The sequence below is a fragment of the Cnephaeus nilssonii genome (assembly GCF_951640355.1).
Source record: "Cnephaeus nilssonii genome assembly, chromosome: 12".
In the NCBI taxonomy this organism is placed as follows: Eukaryota; Metazoa; Chordata; class Mammalia; order Chiroptera; family Vespertilionidae; genus Cnephaeus; species Cnephaeus nilssonii.
Window position 1 is genome coordinate 163875 of NC_137083.1, and position 17468 is coordinate 181342.

The 17468-nt window shown below is 66.8% G+C and overlaps 2 protein-coding genes across 4 annotated transcripts; one reads left to right on the forward strand and one right to left on the reverse strand.

Annotated features, from left to right (window-relative positions):
• The first annotated feature begins 373 nt into the window (after positions 1-373).
• AEBP1 (AE binding protein 1) lies at positions 374-9680 on the forward strand. The gene is made up of 21 exons (XM_079785936.1): positions 374-936; positions 2394-2744; positions 3089-3151; positions 3251-3322; positions 3468-3608; positions 3680-3748; positions 4549-4626; positions 4764-4847; positions 4957-5004; positions 5476-5585; positions 5658-5797; positions 6057-6141; positions 6237-6381; positions 6480-6565; positions 6865-6988; positions 7199-7395; positions 7506-7685; positions 7835-8186; positions 8261-8400; positions 8534-8633; positions 8823-9680. Exons 1-21 carry the CDS (start codon positions 687-689, stop codon positions 9437-9439), a joined length of 3432 nt encoding a protein of 1143 aa, XP_079642062.1. The 5' UTR covers positions 374-686; the 3' UTR covers positions 9440-9680.
• Positions 9681-9725: 45 nt separating this feature from the next.
• POLD2 (DNA polymerase delta 2, accessory subunit) lies at positions 9726-16581 on the reverse strand. 3 transcript variants are annotated; one of them, XM_079785937.1, is made up of 11 exons: positions 16485-16581; positions 15198-15445; positions 12678-12799; positions 12429-12552; positions 11947-12061; positions 11607-11805; positions 11276-11356; positions 10976-11133; positions 10649-10776; positions 10369-10470; positions 9726-10021 (listed from the first exon to the last, which is right to left on the reverse strand). In XM_079785937.1, exons 2-11 carry the CDS (start codon positions 15415-15417, stop codon positions 9861-9863), a joined length of 1410 nt encoding a protein of 469 aa, XP_079642063.1. In that variant the 5' UTR covers positions 15418-15445; positions 16485-16581; the 3' UTR covers positions 9726-9860. The 3 variants fall into 3 exon arrangements, with proteins under 3 accessions (XP_079642063.1, XP_079642064.1, XP_079642065.1); XM_079785938.1 differs by lacking the exon at positions 16485-16581 and adding an exon at positions 16046-16163; XM_079785939.1 differs by lacking the exon at positions 16485-16581 and adding an exon at positions 15727-15938.
• Positions 16582-17468: the final 887 nt, after the last annotated feature.

Below are 17468 nucleotides of genomic sequence, written 5' to 3' on the forward strand. Positions count from 1 at the left end.
GCCGGCGCCCACAGGACCCTCCCGCAGCTGAGATGGGAGGATCCCAGAGGCCAGAGTCCGCGCTGGTCTCTGCTCCCCGCGTTCCCGGTTCTTTCCAGCGGGCGCGGTGGTACCTGGCGACGTAGCCGGACAGGGACGTCAGCTCCCTGGTCCCGCACCCGCGGGACCTCCCATCCACTCCAACCGCCCTTCCCGCAGGCCCTGCGGCCGAGGTGCAGGCCTCCAGCCCGGGACGCCGCCCCCATCCCGCTCCGGGAAGCGCCAAGCACGCTGCGCCCGGACCGCTAGCGCCCCCCCACCCCACCCCCCCGCCCCGCCCCGCAGCCCCTCCATCCAGGCCCGGCTCCTCCTCCTACCCCAGGGGTTGGGGAGCCGGTTCCGGAAGCCTCGACGCCCCCGCCCAGGCCGCCGCCGGAGCTTTGGAGAGGGCGGTCCGCGCCAGAGCGCGCCACGCGGGCCGAGCTTTCCGCCGGACCAGCGCCTCGGAGTCCCCCGCCTCGCCCGCGTCCCGACCGGCCCACGCGCCACTGCCGGGCCGGAGCCCCCGCATCGCACCCCGGATTCCTCGCGCATCTCATCCCGGATTCCTCCCGCGCTCCACCCCGGAGCCCCCACGCCCCCTCCCATCCACGCCCCCTCCCCATCCACGCCCGGCCCCCGCCCCCGGTCCCCCAGGCGTGCGCGCCATGGCGGCGGTGCGCGGGGCGCCCCTGCTGGCGCTGCTGGCGCTGCTGGCGCTGTTGCCCGGGGGGCGCCCGCAGACGGTGCTGACGGACGACGAGATCGAGGAGTTCCTCGAGGGCTTCCTGTCGGAGCTGGAGCCCGGGCCGCGGGAGGACGAGGGCGGCCTGGAGCCGCCGCCTCCTGAGCCCACCCTGCGCCTCCGCAAAGCCCAGGCCGGGGACAAGGGGGCGCGCCCCGGGGTGGACGGAGAGGGTAAGTGCCCGCACAGGGGTGCCTCTGGCGGGATGGGGGCCCTGGCACCCCGTGCCTCAGGTGGGACTGGCGGCCTCCTCAGGGCTGGCTGCTGTCCGGCCGCCTGGCGTGAGGAACGGTTCTGTAAAGCACGGGACTGCCCAGATGTCTGGGGACTCCGTGCCAGGCCGCGGCCGGCGCTGGCCTGTAGCCCTTTGGGCACCAGACGCATGCGGCAGGTCTGCTGGCCCGCAGCTCTGATCGGCCCGGCACCTCGTCCCCACCTCCCAGCCACCCGGGAGGCCAGGCCTGGACCACAGGGGACTTTGCTGCCCGCCCCAGTCTGCTCTGTGACTCGCCTGCTCTCCCAGTGGGGCCCTCAGCCTCTGTAAGGCACACACTGCTCCTGGCCCCGCCAGCGTCCCAGACTCAGCAGACCCTGGAGGGTGCCCGCACCCTCCTGCCTGGCCCCCACCCCCAGAGCTCAGAGGCGGGGAAGACGCTCCCGCAGGGCTCACTGGGCGCACTCAGTCAGATGATGCATCCCCAAGGCATTCCTTTGGCCTCTTGCGCAATCAGTGGTCGATAAATCTTAGCTGCTTGTGTGCCTTTGGGAGGGTGGCAAGGTCTTGCTGGTCTCTCTTCCAGGAGACCAGCCCCTCTCCGTCCTGAGCTCAGCAGCCTCCGCCCCCACTCTAGCTCCTACCCCTGTAGGGGGCGGTCCTGGGATCCCCTGAGCCTCCCCCACCTCCAGCTCACATTCCAGGCTTGGGGGATGCTGGGGACCGCCCTGTTTCTCCCCAAAGTCTCATTCTGTGCATTTTCCTGTGTTTCACCCCTTGGCCCCCAACCCCCTTTGAACTCTCAACAGCATACAGGCCCCTGCCCCACCCCCACGCAGCTGCTGACTGTCCTCTGTGTGGCCCAGACCCCCTGTCGGTTATGGTTCCAACCACCCCGCCCGCACTTCTCATAGGGCGTTGCCACAGGTGCCCCGTACCTTGGAAGCTCTTCTTGCCCCTGAGAGCGCACCTGAGGCCCAGCAGTGCCCTCACACCCACCATGCCCTTCGTTTTGGTGGCACTTGGCAGGGAGGAGACTGCCTCCCCCTTGAGACTGGGGTGCCCCCCCCCCCTCAGACCTGGAGGGCTTAGTCACCTGGCGCTTTCTCTGTCCAGCACAGAACAGCACTCCCTGACTGGCCGAGGGGACGTACTGGGAAGGGCTTTGTGACCGGTGGGAGGACGAGGGCCTGCTCATGGGAGCGGAGCCAGCACGGTGAGGGTGGGTGTGCGCCCTGAGCCAGGATGTGCTGACAGCAGTCTTGCAGACAGAACCTGGGTTCTGTCACGGGGCAGGTGACGTCATCTCCCATCTGACCTGGGAAACGGGTAAACAGGAGCGTTAGGGTTGTGGGGGGGCCCAGGGGCACAGAGTGGCTTCTCCGTTGATGAGCCCTACATCTGCATCTTGGTCAGCACCTCCAGAAAAGACCAAAGACAAAGGAAAGAAAGGGAAGAAGGACAAAGGCCCCAAGGCGGCCAGGAAGCTGGTAGAGGGATCCCCCAGGCCACCCAAAACCACCAAGAGGCCGAAGGAGAAGCCACCCAAAACCACTAAGAAGCCGAAGGAGAAGCCACCCAAGGCCACTAAGAGGCCCAAGGAGAAGCCACCCAAAACCACTAAGAAGCCCAAGGAGAAGCCACCCAAGGCCACCAAGCGGCCCCTGGCCGGGAAGAGGCCCCCGACCCCGACCCCCTCAGAAGCCCCGTGGTGGCCACGGCCCCCGCCCCTCAGCCCCAGCCCCAAGGAGCCGCCGCAGGAGGAAGGTGTGTGTCAGCTCTTCCGGGTGCTGGGCTCTGCCCTGCTGGGCTGCGGGGAGCGAGGGGTGAGGGGGTCCCTGGTGGGTCCTGGGCCCCTGCTTCCTGCAGACCCTCAGGGCCCCCACAGTTGGGATGGAGCTCTCTCAGGTTGCTGGGTGGGGGCTTGATGGCCTCGCTGGGGGTTTGCTCTCCACTGTCCTGGGATCTGTCCCCTGGATCCCACTCAGAGCCACCCCTTGTGTGTTGCTGGGCTCCCAGGTTACCACCCAGCCATCGCCCTGGGAATGCCAGCAGGGTGCTGAGGGCAGAGCTCCCAGGCCTCCGTCTACTGCGCTGGGTTTGTGTTGCAGGTGGGGCCCTCCCAGGCCCCTGGCCAGGTCCCGGAGGAGAGACCCCTGTGGAGCACCACCCTGGTGAGTGGGAGACCGACCACTGGGCTTGCTGGGCTGCCAGGGGCCGGTGGGGGCGTCAGTGAGTGTCTTCAATGGGGCAGCGCTCCTGTCTCCTCCCAGAGCCGGAGGAGGAGCCGGAGCAGCCCACCCTGGACTACAACGACCAGATAGAGAGGGAGGACTACGAGGACTGTGAGTAGGACCCAGCTGTCCAGCCACCACTGGCCCCACGTCCCCATCCAGATCCAGACCCCTGCCCTGGGCGTCCACAGATGATCCCCCCGGGACCCCTCCCAGCCCTGCTGCCTCCGCCCGCTCAGCCCACCCTCTCCCCCAGTCGAGTACATCCGGCGCCAGAAGCAGCCCAGACCGCCCCCCAGCAGGAGGAGGCCCGAGAAACCCTGGCTCGAGCACCCCGAGGAGAAGGCCGAGCCCCCAGGGCAGGGGGTCGAGGCCCCAGAGGAGAAGGAGAGGATCGGTAGGATGGGGCAGGGGGGCGGGGGAAGTCCTCCCAGGAGCTCGGTGCCCACTGCCTCCCCCTCTCCACAGAGCCGCCTGTGAAGCCCCTTCTGCCCCCCGACTATGGGGACGGCTACGTGATTCCCGACTATGACGACAGTGAGTGCCCGAGGCCAGCTGGGAGGCAGTGACCCGCCGTCCCGAGCCACCAGCCTTGCTGCCCTCCTTCCTCTCCTTGCTCAGGCGAGGCCTCCCCTGGACCCCTTCCTGGTTCCTGACTGCTCTTCTTCCTGCCCCACCTCTCCTGCCCTCTGCACCCCTCCCTCCGCTCCCTGTCCCCTGGGGTGACTCCCTCCCTGGCTGCAGGCCTAGCAGGTCCTTGTCCTGTCCCATCCACCCTCCACCCCTTGGCCCAGCTCAGCCCTCGTAACTCACCCTCCTGATCACTGGAGCCACTTGTCACTCGAGGCTCCCACTCCCTGCCCCACAGCCCCCCTTTCCCCAGGCCGAGCCCTGCTGGGTGGGGCTGCTGACTTCCTGGGGTTTCTGGCCCCAACTGAGCCCAGGTGGCCTCTCGGTCCAAGAGGACCCCCCCTCCTCTGGGCCTGTGTGGATTCTTCAAGGCCCACTGACCCCACTTCCTCATCGTGGTGGGCGCCCGGGGCCGGTCCTGCCTGCTCCACTGTGCGCCCTGCGAGTAGCTGGGGGGCCCTGGGAGTAGCTGGGGGGCCCTGGGAGTAGCTGGGGGGGGGTCCTGGGAGTAGCTGGGGGGCCCTAGGAGTAGCTGGGGGGTCTTGGAAGTAGCTGGGGGGCCCTGGGAGTAGCTGGGGGGTCCTAGGAGTAGCTGGGGGACCCTGGAAGTAGCTGGAGGCCCTGGGAGTAGCTGGGGGGTCCTGGGAGTAGCTGGGGGGTCCTGGGAGCAGCAGCTAGCCATCTCAGCAGGGCTCTCCCTCCCCCAGTGGACTATTACTTCCGGCCTCCCAGCCCCCGGAAGCCTGACTCTGAGCTGGAGACTGACGAAGAGAAGGAGGAGCTGAGTGAGTGGAATCAGGCTGCCCCCACCCCACCCCCACCCCGCCCACCTCCACCTACCTTCTCAGCTCAGCCTGCCGCCCCAACAAGCCTGGTGAAGCCTGGGGCTGAGGGACAGGTCCTCCCACCTTCCACTTTTCAGAGAAACCCAAAAAGGAGGGCAGCAGCCCCAAGCAGGAGGAGACCGATGACAAGTGGACGCTGGAGAAAGGCAAGGACCACAAAGGTATGGCTGGGGCTGGGGTTGGGCCCACACGGCCAGGTCCTGGTGGCAGAACTCTGGGCTCCTGGTGCCCCAGGACCCTCGGCACCCAGTTCTCTCTTGTTGTGCTCAGGGCCCCGGAAGGGCGAGGAGGAAGAGTGGGCTCCAGCAGAGAAAATCAGTGAGTAAGGGCCTAGGAGTGTGGGCGCAGGGTGTGCATGGCCGGCCTGGGACACGCGACCCCCCCAAGGGCACACGTGGGTCCCCAACCTGGTCTCCCTGCCATCGCTCCAGGCCTCCAGAGCCCTTTCCTGCTCCTAAGTTCTTGGGGCCTGGAGTGGCTCTACCCAGGCCCAACCCAGGGCACAGAGCTCATGGCACAGGCAGGTGTGCAGACGCCTGAGTGGGTGAGGCCGGGGGTGGCTGGGCCCCGGGGCGGCTGTCCCGTGATGTCCTGTGCGCCATGGCCTCTGGAGCGGGGCGTCATCAGCCTGTTCTCGGGAAGGCCGGGGCCGGGCCGGGAGCACAGCCTGGGTGGAGCTGCCCCGACTGGCTCCCCGATGTGAGGGGAGAGGGCTCTGGGGTCCTCAGTTCTGAGTTGGGTGGAGGGAGGAGTGGAGCCACGGGCCACCAGCCTGGGGTCTGTCTTCAGAGTGCCCCCCCATCGGGATGGAGTCGCACCACATCGAGGACAACCAGATTCGAGCCTCCTCCATGCTGCGCCACGGCCTGGGCGCCCAGCGGGGCCGGCTCAACATGCAGGTGGGTGCTGGGAAGGGCCCCTCTCCCGGCCGGCCGGCTCCTCCACCCGCTCAGCCTCCCGCTGCTCGGCAGGCCGGTGCCGTTGAGGACGACTACTATGACGGGGCGTGGTGTGCCGAGGACGACGCTCAGAACCAATGGATCGAGGTGGACACCAGGAGGACCACCAGGTTCACAGGCGTCATCACCCAGGGCCGCGACTCCAGCGTCCAGTACGTCGCTCACAGGCGCTCGGGGGTGGGGAGCCCAGGCCCACCTCCGTCCCACTGCAGACACTCCTGTGGGCCCCCGGGCCTGAGCCCCCTGCGTGGCCATGGCGTGTCCATGGTGTGTCCATGGCCACGCAGCGCACTACACACCCCTGCCAGCTCTTAAGTGCTTGGGCCCGGGAGAGGGGCCTCAGCCATCTGGCGGCCGAGACCAGGCCGGAGACCAGCCTTGCCCTGGCCACTGACCACTGTCGCTCCCCAGTGACGACTTCGTGACCTCCTTCTTCGTGGGCTTCAGCAACGACAGCCAGACATGGAGGATGTACACCAACGGCTACGAGGAAATGGTGGGTACCTGAGCCCTCTGCTCGCTCCCGGCATCTGGGCCTCAGGTGGGCCTGGCCCAGCATGGGGTGCTGCTCTGAGGCCTGCCTCTCCCCAGACCTTCCACGGGAACGTGGACAAGGACACGCCCGTTCTGAGCGAGCTCCCGGAGCCAGTGGTAGCCCGTTTCATCCGTGTGTACCCCCTCACCTGGAATGGCAGCCTGTGCATGCGCCTAGAGGTGCTGGGCTGCCCCGTGTCCCGTGAGTGCAGGCGGGGGCAGGGGCTTGGAGGGGCGGCTGGAGGACCGGGGCTGGGCTGACAGCTGACCAGCTCAGGGCCCTGCCTGTTCACCTTGCAGCTGTCCACAGCTACTATGCAAAGAATGAGGTGGTCACCACCGACGACCTGGACTTCCGGCACCACAGCTACAAGGACATGCGCCAGGTGGGTGCTCGTCCCAGGGCACGGGGTCCTGTCCAGAGCTCAGGCTCCTGGCTCTCAGGGTCTTGTGTTGGAGCTCCGTTTTGCTCCCCTCCCCAACACGGCCCCCTGGGGGAGGTGGGCTGGCCCTCGCCTCAGGAAGGAGGAACCCTCCACCCCACACTAGCACCTGAGGGCCGGGCTCCCTGCAGGGGCCGTGCCTACTACAGAGGCCTTCTCAGGAAGCAGATGGGCGATGCAGGGGCCATGGTCCCTGGGGAGGTGGGTGCTGGGCTGTGTGACGGGTCCTCTCCCGTGCCCAGCTGATGAAGGTGGTGAACGAGGAGTGCCCCACGATCACCCGCACCTACAGCCTGGGAAAGAGCTCACGCGGGCTCAAGATCTACGCCATGGAGATCTCCGACAACCCTGGGGACCATGAGCTGGGTGAGGCCCCCATAGCCCCCTGAGCCTGGCCTCCCACAGATTAGAGGCAAGGCCCTGCACTACAGCTCCCCTCTGCCTGCCCTCGGAACCCCTCTCGCTGGGCCCCACAAGCCTCAGCTCCCCAGCCCTCGGGGTGAGGGCAGCTTGCTCCTCCTCGGCGGCCACGCCCCCTCGGTGGGCCGAGTGGCTGCTGAGGCCCTGCCCTTGCAGGGGAGCCGGAGTTCCGCTACACAGCCGGCATCCACGGCAATGAGGTCCTGGGCCGCGAGCTGCTGCTGCTGCTCATGCAGTACCTGTGCCGCGAGTACCGCGACGGGAACCCCCGCGTGCGCAGCCTGGTCCATGACACGCGCATCCACCTGGTGCCCTCGCTGAACCCCGATGGCTATGAGGTGGCAGCGCAGATGGTGGGTGCAGGGGCAGGCGGGGGGTGGGGGCTGGGGGCAGGCTGGGTGGGCAGGGATGGCATGGGGCAGGTCTGGACCACCAATTGCTGACACCCCACCCCCGCGCCCAGGGCTCCGAGTTCGGGAACTGGGCACTGGGGCTGTGGACCGAGGAGGGCTTCGACATCTACGAGGACTTCCCAGACCTCAACTCCGTGCTCTGGGGAGCGGAGGAGAGGAAGTGGGTCCCTTACCGGGTTCCCAACAACAACCTGCCCATCCCCGAGCGCTACCTCTCCCCGGATGCCACGGTGAGGCCGCCGCCTGGCCAGTAGGGTCAGGGGGGTAGCTGGGGCACTGGCTGCAGGGCTTTGGGGGGACAGGGGCAGGAGGGCCGGCACAGGTCTCCACGGAGGGCGGTGGACGCCGTGGCCCAGACCTCACTCGGAGCCGCCCCCAGGTGTCCACGGAGGTCCGTGCCATCATCGCCTGGATGGAGAAGAACCCGTTCGTGCTGGGGGCGAACCTGAATGGCGGCGAGCGGCTCGTGTCCTACCCCTATGACATGGCCCGCACGCCCAGCCAGGAGCAGCTGATGGCCGCAGCCCTGGCGGCCGCCCGCGGAGAGGACCAGGACGAGGTGTCTGAGGCCCAGGAGACTCCAGACCATGCCATCTTCCGCTGGCTGGCCATCTCCTTCGCCTCCACCCACCTCACCATGACCGAGCCCTACCGGGGCGGGTGCCAAGCGCAAGACCACACCGGGGGCATGGGCATCGTCAACGGGGCCAAGTGGAACCCCAGATCCGGGAGTGAGTCGACTGGAGCGGGCGGTGGGGCGTGTGGGGCGGGGTGAGGGTGACTGGGTTCTGTCTGCTCCCACCAGCCATCAATGACTTCAGTTACCTGCACACCAACTGCCTGGAGCTCTCCATCTACCTGGGCTGCGACAAGTTCCCCCACGAGAGCGAGCTGCCCCGCGAGTGGGAGAACAACAAGGAAGCCCTGCTCACCTTCATGGAGCAGGTGGGGCTGGGAGGCTGGGAAGGGCTGGGGCCTGGGGCCTGGGGCCTGGGACTCCCACCCAGAGGGGCCTGGACAGGGCAGGGGCGCAGGCCGCAGGTCAGCCTGTGGACACCCCCCTCACCCCTTCCCGCAGGTTCACCGCGGCATCAAGGGGGTTGTGACGGATGAACAGGGCATCCCTATTGCCAATGCCACCATCTCCGTGAGTGGCATTAACCACGGTGTGAAGACAGGTACCTGCTTGTAACCTCTACCCCCCTTCCCAAGGTGGGGGCCCAATCTGTGTTGGTCCCGGCAGGTGAGCCTGGGCCTGCCCAGGCCCCGCTCCTCGGGGTGCCTCCAGACGCTGGGGTCTGCCCAGCAGAGGGGCCTGGGGCCTGGGTGGGGTACCCTCCAGCAGCTGAACCCACCTTCCCCTGCAGCCCCTGGCGGCGATTACTGGCGCATCCTGAACCCCGGGGAGTACCGCGTGACCGCCCAGGCGGAGGGCTACACGCCCAGCGCCAAGACCTGCAACGTGGACTACGACATCGGGGCCACCCAGTGCAACTTCGTCCTGGCGCGCTCCAACTGGAAGCGCATCCGGGAGATCCTGGCCATGAACGGGAACCGGCCCATCCCGCGCATCGACCCTTCACGCCCTATGACCCCCCAGCAGCGGCGCCTGCAGCAACGCCGCCTGCAGCACCGGCTGCGCATGCGTGAACAGATGCGGCTTCGCCGCCTCAACGCCACAGCGGGCCCAGCCACCACCCCTACGCTGCCCCCCATGCTGCTCCCCACCCCCTCCCTTGCCCCCTCCTCCGTCCCCAACTCCACCCTGGGGCCCTGGGGCTTTCCACCTGAGCCCACGGCGGACTGGGGGGAGTCTGAGACGGAGACCTACACGGAGGTGGTGACAGAGTTGGGGACTGAGGAGTTTGGGACTGAGTGGGGGCCCGTGGAGGAGGAGGAGGAGGAGGAGGGGGAGGGGGCCGCAGGCCCGGAGCTCCCCTTCACCACCGCGGAGACCTACACGGTGAACTTCGGGGACTTCTGAGGACAGGTCAGAAACGCTGGAGCCCATGCCAGGGTCACATCGCTGGGCCCGCTCGGCAGCCATCAGCACACCAAGGCCCCCCGGTGTGGCACACACACGCCCACCACCTCCGAGCCAGGTCTGCCAGGCTCCTGGACTGCCCGGCCTCAGAGAGGTGGGACCTGCAGGCGGAGCTGGAGGCGAGCCCAGGGCAGCCTTGTGAACTGCTGCCCAGGCCACACTAATAAACACGCTCATGGCACAGGTGTCCCTGACCGCGGGCCTGACCGGCGGGGGAAAGGGCCGGAGGCCCACGCGGTGTGGGCTCCCCCACAGGAGGGCGCGGGCGCAGCACAGGTCCACCCAGATCACCCGTGAGCATCAGGTTTATTTACAGACAAGCTGCTCTGTGCTGACAGCAGGGCAGGGCCGCCGCCACGACTCAGGGGTCCAGACCCAGGCCTCCCAGGACGTCGTCCTCGGCCCCGAAGCCCGAGAAGCTGATGGGCTGGCAGGCCAGGCTGCGCAGGTTCACCAGGCAGGCTGTCTGCGTGGCACTGAAGTCCGGCACAGCCACCAACAGCACCGTCTGGTCCTCGGGGCCTGCAAACGAGACACGTGGGGACCCACTTTAGGTTCTGGGTGAGCCCGCCTCCAAGGGAAGTCACCACGAGACACGGGAGTCTCCGTCGGCACGTGGGAGTGCTGACACAAGCTGCTTTGGGCCAGAAATGGAAAGGGCCGAGGACACCCCAAAAGTCAGAGGCTAGCGTGACGCCGACCAGAGAGGAGCCCTGGCACGGCCACAGGCGCGCACGTTCAGCGCCCGGTCGGCACGCAGTGAGCCAGCGCCAGGGGGCCCGGGCTCCAGGCAGGCTTTTCCACGAGCCGGGTCCCCAGATGAACGTGTCCTGTGACAGCCCGGCGGGCGCCCACAAGAGAAAGCTTACCTCGGATGGTTTTGGAGCCAAAGCTGGGGGTGTTGCCACAAAAGTAGACGTGCGGGCACTCCAGAAAGATGAACGGGTCGCTTTTGTAGAAAGGGTAGCAACCTGGAGAAGGGGGCCGACAGCTGAGCGCGGGCGGTTCCAGGGCAGCTCCTAGAACGGCGTCGCACTCCGGGGCAAGGCCGGCAAGTGCAAATCCACGCGGAAGCCGCCGGGCATCACGGGCCACCGGGCCGTCCCTGGTCTCTGGTCCCACCCCACACAGCTGAGCCCCAGGCATTACCCAGGGTGTCCGGGGCTGTGGGGCTGATGTGACGGACGCGCAGGGTCCACTCCAAGATCTCCAGGTGGTCCTCCATGCTGCTGTACCGGAAGATGTCACTCACGTTCTGTCCCGCTGTGCCCAGGAACCTGCAGGGCAAGGGGATCTGACACCTGCACTCCTCCCACGGGCAGCCCGAGCTCACCAGGCGCACGTGGGGCGTTCCCAGCCACCCTTAGGAAAGGGGCCGATCGAGGTGGGCTCTGCAGTCCTGGACCCAACCCTCCCCTCCTGGTGCCACGGAGACCAAAGCCATGGGTCAGGCTGCAGTTGGGCTGTGCTGGCTACCTGACTCCATCGATGGTGGCCTGGTAGGGGTTGGTCACCAGCTGCAGCGTAGAGTAGGCGGTGGCCAGTGGGAACATGCAGGGGTGCAGGGGCTGCTGGGGGAGTGTGTAGTTCGTTGGGTCAAACTCGCCTGGCATCACGTCCACGGGTACCGAGGCCTGGAGGGCACAGGGCGGGGGAGCTTCAGGGCCGGCACCCACCATGCAGCCTGTTGCCCACCCGATGCCCTTTGCCACCTGCCTTCTGGTGCCCGCCGCAGCCTCAGTGCCAATCCCGTCCCTGCCAGCCCCGGGTGCTCACACTCAGCTGCAGGAGGATCTCGTCCAGCATCTTGACGGCCTCCACGCTGGCGGCCTGGGTTTTCTTGGTCAGGTACTTGGCCTGGGAGTAGAGCCATAGGCTGTGAGGCCCAGGGGAGTCTCAGATCAGAGGGTCACCTAGCTACTGCCTGGGGCACTGGGCTGGGAGCAGAGCAAAGCCCTCCGGCAGGGGACAGAAGGCGGGGGCTGAGCCAGGACGGTCCCTGAGCAAAGGTGGCCCCGGCATCGCTATTGGGCACTGCCCACGAGAACTGCTAGACCCTGTGCCCGACGCAGGGAAGGAGGGCTGCTGCGGGCAGGTGGTGCCCTACCTTGTTGATGGAATCTCTGCTCTGGGTGCTGTGGCTGAGGAGGTTCCCAGCAAGGATGACGCGGGACACGTGGGCAGCACTGCACTGCTCCCCCTCGTCCCCCAGCTGCCCCGTCACCACGTCCACCAGCAGCTGGGTGCCCAGCAGGCTCTCGCCCCCGCCGCCACCCAGGCCCAGACCGGACACCAGCAGCACAAACCTGCAGCACAAGTCAGGGTGCTCTGGGTGCCATGGAAACAAGTGCCCCCGGCCCCATCACCTTCACAGGTGAGCAGGAAGATGGAGCCCAGGGACCGTGATTCCCCTGGACCACTGCACGGGGCCCCAAGCACCTGCTCACCTGTCCAGGTCAAGGGGCGGTGCAGGCGCCTGAGGAGCCAGCCCTGCGAAGCAATGGTCCTCCACCAAGAATTTGCCGTCGTCTCGCACAGAGCCCAGCACGGCCAGCACCGTCCCTGGGAGCGGCAGTGTCAGGCCCAGGAGGGGAGCCGAGGGACCACCTCCTCCATCACTCACTCGCACACTCACACTCACACTCACACATACTCACACATACACACACACTCACACATACACACTCACACACACATACACACTCACACGCTCACACACACATACACGCTCACACACACACTCACACACACACATACACACTCACACACTCTCTCACATACACACACACACACACACACTCACACGGCCAGGCCTGCCACTTCGCGGCCGTGATGGCCGAGTTCCCAGTCAGGACCTGCTTCCTGGGACACTGCCTTTGGGCAGAGGCAGGAGCACTGACCCCTACAGGCCACCCGCCCCACTCCCCACCTGTGACCAGCCTGGACACATCGATGGTGCCTTCCAGTCTGATTCGCTGCAACTCATCTTCCAGGACCAGCTCATCGTCTGGGTGGATGTACTTGCTCCGGGGGGGCTGGGGGAGCAGGTTGTGCTGGAAGGCAGAGTGAAGGCGGTCGGGGCCAGAGTCCACCAGGGCTCCCGTGCTTGCTCACCGAGATCGCCCCCCTGCCCAGCCCCGAGGCAAGCGGCCCACTGTCCCCAGGGAAGTGTGCTCACCTCCTCGCTGACCTCCCGCAGGATGGAGGGCTGAAGCGGCATGGCCTTGAAGAGAGTCCCCACCACACAGCACTTCTCCCCGGGCTGCAGCTCACACAGCTTCTTCACTCGGACCCCACTGCCTGGGCACAAGACCTGAGCTCAGAGACCAGGCGGCCCTCCTGCACCCACCCCCCTACAGGGGCGGAAACAGGCCGCCCAGGGACCCTGCCTCTGCCGGAGGGCGAGACCACTGAGGGCAAAGACCCCCGAGACCTAAAGGATCACTTGGCCCAGGGGGACGGGACTCGGGGTGTGGACGGGCCGTCTGAGAAGCAAACAGGCAGAGGGTGCGTCTGCGGGGACAGGGCCACAGCTGGAGCACCAGCAGTCACGGAGCTGGCGGGGGCGGGAAGGACCTCCTTGGAGCCTCTGAGGGGTGCAGCCCGCACCCCAGACTCGGGCCTCCAGACAGAATGAATGTGCTTCAAGCTGCCCAGTGTTTGGCTCTGTTGTTACAGCAGCCACCGGCCCTCGGACAGGCACACCTCGTTCACACCGACATTAGAGCACGGCTCCTAGACAGGTGTGCCCGTCTCCACACAGCCCTGTCTGAGAAATATGGCACGTTCCTTTAAGAGTTTGGATTCTTCTGAGAGCGCCACAAATGCTTCGTCCTCTGAAAACAGAGACACCGCCAATCAAACCACACCCCACCCACCCCGTCGGCTCCCCGTGGACTCAGGCGCCTGGGGCCCTGGGAACAGCGCGGGGACCATCAGGATGCACAGTACAGGCTGGTCCTCAGGGGTCAGAGGGAGGAAGAGCGCAGGTTCCCGAAGGCCCCTGAACCCGTCAGCCCCCAGGCCTGGGGAGAACGCCATCCGGAGGTGACGGGATCATGTGGCTGTGGGACCAGCCCCTTCCTCAGCTCAGCCGACGGCAGCACGAGCCCCTCCTGCCTGGAATAACCAAGAGCATAGCACAGATCGACCCCCGGGGGTGGAGAAGTCGTTCAGAACAAGATGATGAGGGCGCCAACACCGGACACAAATGCCAGATGCCAACGGGAACCACAGACCCCAACGCCCCAACACCAGAGCCGCATTCACCCCCAGGCGCTATGCCGAGCCCTGTGCATGGAGCTCCCCCGGCCTGACAGCCCCATCGTGCGTGCGGCTGAGGAAACCGAGGCACAGAGGCTCAGCAACATGTTCTGAGCACCAGGCAGAGCTACAGCCACTGTGACAAGTGCCACCCGGCAGCTGAGACAGCAATGGAGGCCCTGATGGCTGAGGTGGCCCCTGGAAGCACGTGACATTCGCACGGAGGTCCCGAGGGAAGCTGGACGGAGCCTCCTCAGCAGGAGAAGGGAGAGCCACAGGCAAGACAGGGCGCTTGTTCAGGAAGCAGGGGAACGGAGAGGCGCTTCCCGGCACCGGTTGGGCTCCAGAGAGGACTCCGGTCACACTGGAGGCCGCATGAAGGTGTTCAGGGTGAGGCCAGCGTGAGAGCCAGGCCCGTGAGGAGCAATGCTGCCCAGTGAGGCCCGTGCACTGGGGGCCACTGTCGGGGCTCCTGACCCCAGTCTGTGAGCAGGATGAAGCGGCTGTTCCATCTCTGGGGAGTTGTTAGCAGCAGGAGGGACTGGAAGAGAAATCTGGTACCAGAGAGGGCGCTGCTGTAAGGAATCTAAAAGGTGTCAGCGACACAGGGCCTGAGGGGGAGCCCGGGCTCCCAGGAAAGTGAGGAGGCCCCTGGGAGCCAGTGGAAGGAGACCCTTACTGTGTGGCCGAAGCGGAAAAACACTGCCTGCAGCAAAGAAAACAGAACGCCTTTCGTGAATGTGGCCATCCAGCTGGGAGCCGCTGATAAAACCAGTCATCCAACTGGCCTGCGGGGTGGGCCTGGGCACAGCGCTTCCCAAAGCTTCCCTGGGGGCCAGTGTGCAGCCAGGCTGAGCCCCGCGCCTGGTGCCGGGGCAGGAAAGCGAGTAAGACAGGGTCTCACCTACACAATGCCCGCTTAGTAACAGTAACAGGTTAACTGGAAACTACACGGACAGCCACGCTCACAGCGACAATGGGAGAATGCAGCATCTCCCAAAATGTGAAAGGGGGTCTCGGTTCACCCCCAAGAATAACTGAACTGCAGGAGAGGCCACCAAGGAAGAAACGGGCATTGCCCAGGCCACGTACGTAGGAAAGCGAGACAGCAGGCACGGAGGCTGGGCAGAGAGGTCGAGAGGTCAGTGACAACAGGCCCCTCCAGGGTGGTGGGCGCCTCCAAGGGAGGTGGGTGCCCCCTGCATTGAAGACAAGGAAGACATGTCCCTACGCCAGGGCAATACCACTGTTACCAGCCACTGGCCAACCGTAGTGACACCTGCCTTTAACCCCTTCAGCACCTGGAGACTCTGAGGCTGAAAGCCGTAGCTCTCCCCAGGCCTGGGGGAGGGGATACACGAAGGTCCCAGTTCTGCCCGGTCTCAGGCGTTGCTGAAGCCCAGGTTCCTCCCGGCTGGTGGGAGGAGGCACTTACCCCACTGCTGCTGGGCCCGGCTTACCAGGAAGGGCCTCATCTGGAGGAGGCGGGTGGCATAGATGTGGGCATACTGACGGCTAAAGCTGCGGTCCCCGAGCCGGAAGGGCTGGGAGGAGTTGGTGTAAGTCGCCACGGGCACTCGGGCAAAGGTGGCGTTGCTGGCTGACGGCGGGGACAGCAGAGTGTGGGCCCTCTGGGCAGCCTGCTCGGCAAACATGGTGTGTTCCAGGCCAAGGAGGTGGACCCTGTGAGCACACAGACACTCCTGCAACCCCTGCCCCCCGCAGGGCTGCTCTCCTGGTGTGTCTGCACCCAGCTGACCATCGGAGCTGACCACCGGGCACCCACAGGCCCTGGGGAGGGAGGGAAGGCTGCAAGCCCACCAGAGGGCCGAGCTGCTCGGGAAACGGTTGTGCTGGATGCGTCTCACCCTGCACCCACCCAGAGGGAAGGCTGGGCATTTCTCCCGGAGAGCTCTCCGAACCGCCCTGTCCCCTGCCTGCCCCACCTCCACCTGAGCAACTACCAGGTCTCCAGTCCACAGGCCCCAAAGGATTCCTCTGCCCGTCCAGCGCCCCAGCACCTGCTCCATCTCGGGCGTGAGGCCAGACAACCTGCCCCATAAGCCTATTACTGTACAATACAAGCAGGTGTCAGCCCTGTGCTCTGAACGAAACCCCAGTCCCTACAGCGGCCTGTAAGATCTGCCCCTGCCCGGGTCCCCCCAAACCCACACCCACACGAGGGGCCCCGCACTCTCCCTCGTCGTGGCTCACATCTCGCCTCCTCCTGCCCAGCCCTCCCTGCGCTTCCGCGTCTTCGGGGTGTTTCCTCCCAGCATTCACCTCCTAACACGGTGCGTTTGAAAGTTCCTCTCGGGGCTGCAGAGGTGCAGCGCCGGACCCTCCCAGCCGCAGCCCCAGCCCGACCCGGCTGCAGGCGTCCGAGCCCCAGGGCTGCCCCGTGCGCGCGAGAGTGGCCCCGCCACGCAACCCGGACGAGGCCCACCGACTCCTCTCCCTCCCGGTACCGCCGTGGGTGACTGTGCCGATTTCCACCGGGCAGATCTGGGGCGGGTCTGATTCACTTTCAGCCCAAACGTGCAGACGGGGGGGGGGGGGGGGGGGGCCCTGCACCCGGCCGCAGTCCCGGATGGAGATCCGCAGGCCCAGCCCCGCACCCGCTCGAGGGGAACAGCGCAGACCGGCTCAGAGTCCGCGAGACGCCCCTCAGCCCCGGCCCAGGGGCCCCCACACCGCCGGGACCACTCCGGACGTCTCTCACCTTTCCGCGCGCGCCCGGGCCCACCCACCGCCGCGCGCCGCATCCGCCAATCTGAGCGCCCTGCCCGCCCATCGCCGAATCCCGCCAATCGTCGAGCGCCTCGCTCTGTCCATCACCGCGGGGCCTGCCCACCGCCGTGCGCCGTTACCCGCCAACCGCGCGCCCCGCCCGCCACCATAGCAATCCTCCAATCCGCGCACGCCCCACCCCACCCGTGCGCGTGCGCGGAGCCACGCCCCCGTCCCCCGGGCAACGCGGGGCGGGGCTTGCGCCAAGGAACCCGTGTGCGCGTGCGGGCGTCACGTCATCCAGACGGGACCCTCCTAGGAGGCAGGTCCCCCGAGGTCCTCGTGCCTTCGGGGTAATTGGCGTCCCTCTCGCTACCCCGGGACCTGCCAGTCGCCAGACTCTGCGGCGGCCGCCCGTGCTGACCGCAGGGTAGGCGCACTGAGCCCGCAGGCCGCGTACCCCGGGGGAGCGGGCACTCCGCGGAGGCCGAGGAGCGCGGCCGGGGAGCGGGCGGTGGGAGGCACTCCGCACCGGCCACGGCCCCGCCAGCCTCCATGCAGCGCGGCTCAGTCCCGTCCACCGGCTTCCCAGCCGCCCCATCGCGGGTGCCCTCCCGCATCTCACGCTCCCGGGAAGCCTCACGCCGCTCCCACCACGCCCCCTGCTCATTCCTGATCCTGTCCCCACCGACCGAGTGTTCAGGGCTAATGGATGACACATGAGCCCTCGCTGTAGACCTGCCTGGGTTCTCCGTTCTCCGCACGTCACTCCACCTAATCCCCACATAAGCCCGAGGCGATGAGGAAGCTGAGGCCCCGAGAAGTCACAGCTAGTAGCAGCTGGACCCAGCCCAAGGCAGCCTGACTAACGTAGGGGTGCTGGGTCTCTCCGAGAGCCGGTGTCCGCCAAGGTCAGCTGATCACCGCTCCGGTTTGCCAAGCTCCCCGCAGACTGAAAGAGCCTGCCCTTAGGGGG

Excerpts from the sequence above, each read along its gene's own strand:
- AEBP1 (XM_079785936.1), top strand. The coding sequence starts at position 687 with ATGGCGGCGGTGCGCGGGGCGCCCCTGCTGGCGCTGCTGGCGCTGCTG. Across the intron at positions 5,005-5,475 it reads GGCTCCAGCAGAGAAAATCA|AGTGCCCCCCCATCGGGATG; the intron begins GTGAGTAAGGGC and ends GTCTGTCTTCAG. Across the intron at positions 6,382-6,479 it reads GCTGGGCTGCCCCGTGTCCC|CTGTCCACAGCTACTATGCA; the intron begins GTGAGTGCAGGC and ends TTCACCTTGCAG.
- POLD2 (XM_079785937.1), bottom strand. The coding sequence starts at position 15,417 with ATGTTTGCCGAGCAGGCTGCCCAGAGGGCCCACACTCTGCTGTCCCCG. Across the intron at positions 12,800-15,197 it reads CCGGGCCCAGCAGCAGTGGG|GCAGTGGGGTCCGAGTGAAG; the intron begins GTAAGTGCCTCC and ends TCTTGTGCCCAG. Across the intron at positions 10,471-10,648 it reads CACAGCCCCGGACACCCTGG|GTTGCTACCCTTTCTACAAA; the intron begins GTAATGCCTGGG and ends CCCCTTCTCCAG.